Source organism: Notothenia rossii, assembly GCF_949606895.1.
Source record: "Notothenia rossii genome assembly, chromosome: 9".
Lineage (NCBI taxonomy): Eukaryota > Metazoa > Chordata > Actinopteri > Perciformes > Nototheniidae > Notothenia > Notothenia rossii.
Genome location: NC_136907.1, coordinates 72,905,688 through 72,914,156, shown reverse-complemented (window position 1 = coordinate 72,914,156; position 8,469 = coordinate 72,905,688). Strand labels below are relative to the sequence as shown.

The 8,469-nt window shown below is 40.8% G+C and overlaps 1 protein-coding gene across 1 annotated transcript in view; it reads right to left on the bottom strand.

Moving 5' to 3' along the window:
* tesk2 (testis associated actin remodelling kinase 2) overlaps positions 1-8,469 on the bottom strand; it is a 36,821-nt gene that overhangs the window by 6,566 nt on the left and 21,786 nt on the right. The window contains exons 6-10 of the mRNA XM_079648945.1: positions 6,524-6,670; positions 4,760-4,842; positions 2,810-2,894; positions 2,123-2,206; positions 1,214-1,338 (exon numbers count right to left, since the gene is read on the bottom strand). Coding sequence (XP_079505071.1) covers positions 1,214-1,338; positions 2,123-2,206; positions 2,810-2,894; positions 4,760-4,842; positions 6,524-6,670 — 524 coding nt within the window. The remainder of the gene's footprint in view (positions 1-1,213; positions 1,339-2,122; positions 2,207-2,809; positions 2,895-4,759; positions 4,843-6,523; positions 6,671-8,469) is intronic.

The window sequence follows — 8,469 nt, the reverse complement described above, 5'->3', positions numbered from 1 at the left end:
AAGGACTGCATGGATACAGAGAGAAGCCAAATCTACCTCGTAACTGATCCGGCTTCTAGAGACTCAAATACCCCCCGGATAGTGAGCTGAATCAGATTATTAAGATAATCAGATTGCCCCTCTTTTTCAAACAAAAGTTACTTAAGAAATTAAAAATAAAACGATGGGAATCAAGAAAGACAGACAAGCCGTTCGGTAAGTGTCACAAAGAAAAGTTGGTCGTAAACATTTTGTTTCTAAAGATGCTATCACAATTACAAAGGGATTGTTTCAACGATGTGATAAGATGCACTGCGTTGCAATATATGCAATATGATACGAATGTGATACGCTACACCACACTACGATGCGATAGGAAAATACTTTTATGTGATGAAATCAACAAGGACAAACATAACAATCACTGAAGTGAAGACAATGTGTTTAAGACTCTTTAACACACATTTAATCCGGGATTACCTCTCCATTTTCAAGATTGATTGGAACACAAAAGAGCTCTTTGCAAGCTTACAGGGACCCTGAATCTGCTTCGATGGCAACAATTCATTTTTGCTGATCAGCACATGCTAGGGGTCGGAGACAATGTGCTCAGCAAGCCTCAGTATATTATGTTAGGTTGATTTATCGAGTTAGGTTAAGGGTTGACCTACAATCTTTAAGCAGATTTTCAATTGGTTGAGCCGTTGACTTTAAAGGTCTTTCATCAATATATTATAGCTCTCAGATATATAAAAACATGTCTCTGAAGTGTTTGGCTCCAAACACCAAACAGATCATTGCAGCATTACCCATAATCCCCTCTGTTTCAGCCCTGTTTCCAAAGGGCTGATTCTCTGTCTGTTACTTTAGATGAAAATAAGGAGCCCCTCCCCACGCCCCTCTGAGAGAGATTTGGTTACAAAGAACACAATGGTGCTCTAGGAGGAGATTCAGGTGATAAGGTAGGGGGGGGGGGGTTACCTTGGTTGCTGATTGGCTAATGGTTATATAAGCCAAAACATCGTTATGACATCATAAAGTGGCCAAAATCTGATCAGCTCATTTTCAGACAGGTTTTTATAAAAATGGATCAGGACAAAAAGAGAGAGAATCTTTTTTCCTGAAACTTTCAGAGTCTCTTTCCACAGAGGGGACACATGTTGATGTAGAAGAGACGTGAAGAAGTGGATTGTGCATAATAGGTGATCTTTAATATTAGAATACTGTAAATCACTCAGAATCACTGATGTTAAAAAACAGACTCACGTTGCAGCAGTTGAAGGCCAGCTGCAGGAAGTCGGGCGGACAGTCTCCCACCATGTGCTGGAACTGGAACGTGTGATAGTCCAGGCCGAAGTTCTGCAGGAGGGGAAAGAACACGGAGAGACGGACAGATTTGGATATATGAACGTTAAACAGGAAATTGGTATTTATGATTCTAGAAGTGGGATAAAGACAGAGATGGACAGAGCGTCATCAGATGTTTGACATCCCACAACTCTCCTGCCAAAACCCGCTCTGTGTCAAACTAATCCCTCGGACACGGCCCTGCTGACTGCCAAGTTCGCATTTCGTCCAATAAAATATTACAAAACACAGGCTGGTTTCAAAAAGGACGTTTTATATAGAAAGACAAACACACAAAAATATCCAAAGGGTATTCGTGCAATTAAGTGTATTTTTTCAAGCCATTGATATTTGAATGATTATAAAAAATGTGCCTCTTAATAGCAATAGCCCACATTTGTAAAAAATTGTTTTAAAAAGGCTCCTTTAAGTTCAGTTAATAAATGATTGTGATGTTTATACTAAGCAGCAGAATTGATTAACAAGCCCCTCTCTGTTAGATGACATTTCCACAATACTAATATATACTGTATTTTATAAGATATAATGGATATATATAATATCTGCCAGATGACAAATATTACCCAGATTGTGTTTATAAAAATCAACCCCCTATTCTTGGAGAATCTAAAAAACCAAAAGTACTCTAAGCTCCTCAGAGTCATGTGAATGTTGCACAGCATCAACAGGGTGTGAGTTGTCATGTGACACCAACAGATCAAGCCGTGTACAAAGCAAACATGCAGAAGGAGTGATCACAGGGTGAGGCATGGGTGAGAGGAGGATGAGAACTCACCTCTGTGCGGGGGAGGAAGTCAGGGTCGGCCTGCACCCGCGCTATGATCTCACACAGGACGATCCCATAGGAGAACACGTCGGCCTGGAGACGGACACACACACACGATGAAGACACGAAATCAACAGAAACGTCTTGTTGATATAACGTGAAACATTTGTGGGGATATTATTCAAATCGTACCAAACGTTCTGACCTCTTCATTTGCAATATGCGTCTGTGTTTCAACAGATAATTTCCATTTATCATCAGAGTATCATTGCTTTCAAGTACATGTTATTTTCCTTTTATTATTTAACTATTTTAATAGTAATCCAGAAAATTCATACAGACAAGGTACAACATAATAAGTTAGTTAGTTAGTTATAGCTGGAGGGCAGAAATTAATAATAAAAATATATTCTTAAAAAAGGCTTATTAAGAAAATAGCCCTCCAGTTATCCAATCACATCGCCCCTGGTCAAGACCTCAAACGTCACGGCAACATAACTACGAACGTCATGATAAACATTCTCCAAACCATAGGAAAACAAGTCTTTCAAGTCTCAAGGTAGGAATCCAACAAAGACAACCACAGTTTAAGTTGAAAACAGAAGTAATTGAACGCTTTTTGAGATTATTATCTTCACCATTTTAGCTTATTTCACTAATTGCCACTTTAGTTTGGAGGTGAAAGTGTGAGACTACCTTCTCGTTGTACGGCTCGTCTCTCAGAACCTCTGGAGCCATCCAGAAAGGAGAACCAACCACGGACAGTTTCTCCACCTCGGCACTAAACAACACACACACACACACACACACACACACACACACACACACACACACACACACACACACACACACACACACACACACACACACACACACACACACACACACACACACACACACACACACACACACACACACACACACACACACACACACACACACACACACACACACACACACACACACACACACACACACACACACACACACACACACACACACACACACACACACACACACACACACACACACACACACACACACACACACACACACACACACACACACACACACACACACACACACACACACACACACACACAATGAACAACAGGTTAATGCATTTGGTCTATGGTTGAATAAGAAGCCGTTAAAGCTTCTGAAGATTAATCATCCGTCTCTGAGTCGACTCGTGAGCTTTGTGTTTGTGGTGAGGTAGTGGAATAAAACTGTGTAGGAAGAGAAGACTTGACGTTCATTTGTTGAGAGCGTTTGTGGGAGTGTGTGAAGGAATGTCTTTAATCTGCCTCTGTCATGTCAATAGGAACGACCTGATAGATAAAAGGAGCCGATGAGCACACTCTGTTCTGGCTTTTCTTAATCAAAATGACCCGCTTGCTCTGTGAATTCAACCCAGTATGAACACATCATGGAGTTTCAAGTTTTACCAGTGAGAACGACTGCTGTCTCGATAGGTTCTTACATGTCGGTTTAATGACTCCTAATCGCTAATCCTTTAAATTCAGAAGCTTTTTAATTGTATGGATTACGTTTGGGTGAGACCAGTTTAATATCAAAGGTGTGTGCAAAGCAGATGTGTCACCTCCTGGTAAACCCAACCTCCTTATACATAGTACACGTAATAGGCGTGGCTACATTCAGTGCATTATTCCTACATGTCTACCAAGCAACATACATGAGGTGTAGTGGAGTATATATATTCACATTAAGCTAACTCGCATCAACTCTGCTCCTAAAGACATTTCAGAAAACGATCTCCCCCGTCATTACACTCGTTCACCGATAGCATCCCCCTGTTATCAAAACACTAAGGTTGAGAATGTGAACTCTACAGCCCGTTATTAATGCCAGTGCCAGACACGTGTTAATAAATAACCGTGCGCCTGGCATGAGGACGAGGAAGACTCTTGCACGGAACACAAACATCGCAGAACAATAACAAGCGCACCTTGGGGAATAATTGATCAAATTAGGAACAATTAACTACTTTAGCATTTAGCATTAACATAATTAACAACATCATGAATGCCCAAACTATTTTTATGAGAGTTGTTTTGGAGCTACAAAAATGGTTTTGCTGGTAACATTTTGATCACTAGGGGTTCACGACCACACCAAATTCACAACACTGGATTATTCAATTATTATTCTTTACATACAAATAAACAATGGTCTTGTCACACATGAAGCAGACTTAGCATTAGCATTTAGTTGAAGTCATGTTTCACCCCCTCACAAGTCCTATTTTCACTTTACTAAAACAAATATATGGGCTTTTTTTTTACTGCTAAATGCTCAAATTAAACGTTGGGACACGGACTAGCTTTCTGTTTACTGTCTGTTGATTGGCAGGAAGTTTACAACACGTGGGCCCTCAGGAGCTGGTTAACACTTGGACCTCAAAATGAAGACTAATCGTGCCGCTTAAAACCAAATAATGTATCTAAAAGAGGCTACACAGCTCTGTAACTAAAGTCGGGCGATGGTTATTAATGATTTATGTAATGCATAGTAACGCAGATAGCTTCCAAAAGGTTTCTCTCTTTCGTTAAGAATCCTGGACATCATTTAATTCCTGATCTAAGACTGTGTGTGTTGATCAGTATTAACTGCTGAACTCCTTACAGACTGGTGGGGATCTTCTCTGCCAGGCCGAAGTCTCCCACCACTGCTGCGTAACCGTTGTCCTCAAACTTTATCAGGCAGTTCTGCAGAAAAAACATTATCAATATTATCACATTTGAGGAAGTTGAGGAAGTTGAGACACCAAGAAAGAAAATTCTAAAAAAAAAATTACATTATCTCTCAAACCTCCACTTCCTGATTGGACTTAAGCTTTCGGTATTCTTTTCATTCAAATGTCAAATTACAAAATGCATTCCTGTAATGTTTGGACTCTTTCTCTTGAACTTAAAAAGAAACTACTCTTAATAAACTGTTTCCATTTGTTGCAATACTGTCGTTATTGTACAAACCATGTGTGCAATGCTTACGGCTCATTTGGTACCCACTGTAGGAGCCGCATTTAAGTTTATTTTGTTTTGATTTATTTGGAACCTTTATTAATGCATTTTTCTGTTTTAGTAAGAGGTGTGCTTTGCTCAGGTGAAGGGGGCGGGGCTAAGGCTTTAAGTTGGAGGTGCGGTGTGTGACGGGAGAGCAGCAGGCAGCAGCAATACTGTCATTGACACGCAGACGCAACCTTATACTTAGTCAAATACAGATTATTAGGATCTGCTGTTTAAGTTTATGTTAAATATTGATTTTCGTATTTTGTTTTGCTGGAAATAAACCTTGAAAAGCAACCGAAACGTCCAGTGGATTGCGTACTGCGAGTCTGACACTGCTTCCGAGGCCCAAGCTCTACATGTGGCCAAGAACAATAACTTTTGAGGTGAAGGTTACAAGACAAATCTTTTGGGATGTTATCCACTACACCCACGAATACTGATGAGGGCTGACATATTATATTCCTCATGATTACGGTACTTAATTAATGTGTTTGTATAAACCGCTCAGTGGGAAGTAGATGAGACTGTGGTAGCACTGGGCTGCTTCCAGTTGTGAATGTTTAACTGTGTAAATGTGATCAAGGCGTTTCTGTTAAAAGAGACTATTGTTCTAAGTGTAACTACTCCTGAATAAATAAAGGTTGAAGGAAAAAACTTATGTTCACTTGAAACCGTCACCTTTCCTTTTATGCCTCTGCGTCATATCCTCTCTTGTGCTTGTGAGTAGATTTATAGATTACAACTCCTTTACAATGGAAGGGTATGTCTATATGAAGCTCTATATAGCATGTACACGGACATAATGAGAATATAAAAAGAGTGCTTTGTCCTGTGAGTGTGAGTCATCAGCAAACGGACTTTGTATTCTTTTCAGGAAGTTTAATCTGAGAAGTTAAACCACAACGTTTAACCCTTAAAAATGCAAAACTCTTATCCGTCTATAAAACCTTTCTTTAATTTCTCTGGGCGCTTGTTTTTATTCTTCTACAGATAACCATGCGTTTACAGCAGGGTGCACACTGTCCCTGTTTCCTGCCAACATGGCTGTGGGTCAAGTTGGAAAACGACAAGCCTCCTGGTGCAGATTATCACATCTGACTGTGTGTTCTCTACAGAGGGGTCAATGGGGCTAAGAGTGAAAGAGCAAGTGTTAACAGGCCTAGCATCTTGAACATTTGCATCCAGCCCGAATGTAAATACAGAGTGTGGCACATTATCCTGGAGCCAAGCTCAGATAATGAGCTGTCAACAGAGAATATTTGAATAGGTACTGTACAATCATCTCCTAAAGGACACTCTGTGCTCTACAATAAAGCCTGCAGGTCTATTTGCAGCGAGGGTTTCTCCTCTGAACGACCAATTAGCCCGCGTAGCTAACCTTGGAGGTGAGGTCCCGGTGGAATATGCCTTTGGAGTGCAAGTAAGCCAGGCCGCTGGCGATGTCGCAGGCCAGCTTCACCCTCATGGGCCAACTCAGATGCTTGTTTCCGTCTAGAAGCTGCTCCAGGTTTCCACCATTTATGTACTGGAGAAAGACAAATAGAAACACACAGATACATGAGTAGGTAAATATTAACAAAACATTGACACAGAATAAAACACAATTGATTACAATGTAATGTATGAAACACAAGTCTTTAATATTAAAGAGGGCACATTCTGCTCATGTTCAGGTGTATATCAGTACGTAGTGTCTCTCCTATGACATGTCTCCATGCTTTAATGTTCAAAAAGCTCTTTATTTTCCTCATACTGCCTGTGCTGCAGCACCTCTTTTCACCCTCTGTCTGAAACCAGAGCCCAGTCTGCTCCGATTGGTTAGCTGGCCGGCTCTGTTTTTGGAGCGCTAGCCAATAGAAGCGCGAGTGTTACATAGTGAAGTCACTATGAAGTACAGCAGTAAACAAAGAAACAAAGGAGTCCAATGGAGGGGTTTCAGGCGGGTGGAGAGAAGTGTGGGAAACCCCAAAAGCATAAAAGGGCCTCTGTGCTGGTGCTGTGCCATTAAATGGATCAAAAAAATAAATTGAATACGACCAATGTGCTTCAGAATCGATGGATTGAAAAAAAAATAACAAAATCTTTAGCAAAACATTAATAGATTGACAGCATTTCTGCATTTGTGTATCATATTGTTTAGCTCTGTAGGTGTGAAACCATATTTCACAGAAACTCAATTTGAGATATGGCTAATGTAGCGTGAATACTCTAACTATAGCAGCGGTACAGTCTCTGTTACCACTGACAGAAACAGCAGACTGGTTAGATGGCTTGAAAAATCATTGGTCAACTGGTGACACACTTATCTACAGAGCGGTCATTACCAACGGCGTTACATAAACCAACCTCTCTAGCTCACAGAGTGGAGCGTTGTTTGGGTTACAGGCGGGCGGGTGGCCTGAGGGCTGGCTGGTGTATCGAGCAGATTATTAAACTGGCCGGTAGTTTCATACGTGCGTCTGATCAGGCTGCAGATTGATTGGGCTGCCAAGACGACAAATCCGGGGTCTTTCACTGCGTCTGTCAGCTGTGATCCAGAATAACTCGTCTGACCTTGCTTGTTGCATGCAAACACACAGACACACTAATCTCACGTCCACATATCACCAAAACAGTGGTTAACTAGATAGAGCTGAGACAGGATAAAGGGATGGTCTGGGTTAGCTGTGGTTAGCGGTATGACTGACTGAGAATTAGGACAGGCTGAGTGCGAGGGGAGGATGTCTCCACTTCTTCACCCGATTGAATTAACTGAACCCAGAGTAATACACATTTCAAGATAACCTTAGCATATTTTTTTTATAGTTACTCTGTATGGATGGTAAAGGTGTTAGATGACCAAGATATATCAACTAGATGCAAGGCCTTTCTACAAAAACCATCATTATCTCTCCTAAGCTCTGCGTGCATTTTACAGCTCAAAGCTAACGTACGTCCTTTGTCACACCATCTCTGAAGACCACTCGAATCCTAAGTACTGTGATGATTCGGCCTCTCAAGAGCACAGACGATGTGTTCAATCAATGCTGTCTTCAAGAAGGGATCCCTCCATATAATACTTGGGAGTTAATTAAAAACAAAATCTGAAAAAAATAACTAGCTTGATGCCGTTTACATTCCCTTTGGATCAGAGCCCAGGATTATCTAATATGGAAAACATGCTTCGCCAACACTCTTTGTGACAGTCAGAGATCTGATGTCACATAATGTCAGGTTTCTGACATAAGAAGTCTGATCAACTACTGTCTTACATGTGCTGTGCTGAAGCAAATAATGCAAAACTAAGTACTATTTAAATGCATTGTTTGTCATTAGACCCCACAG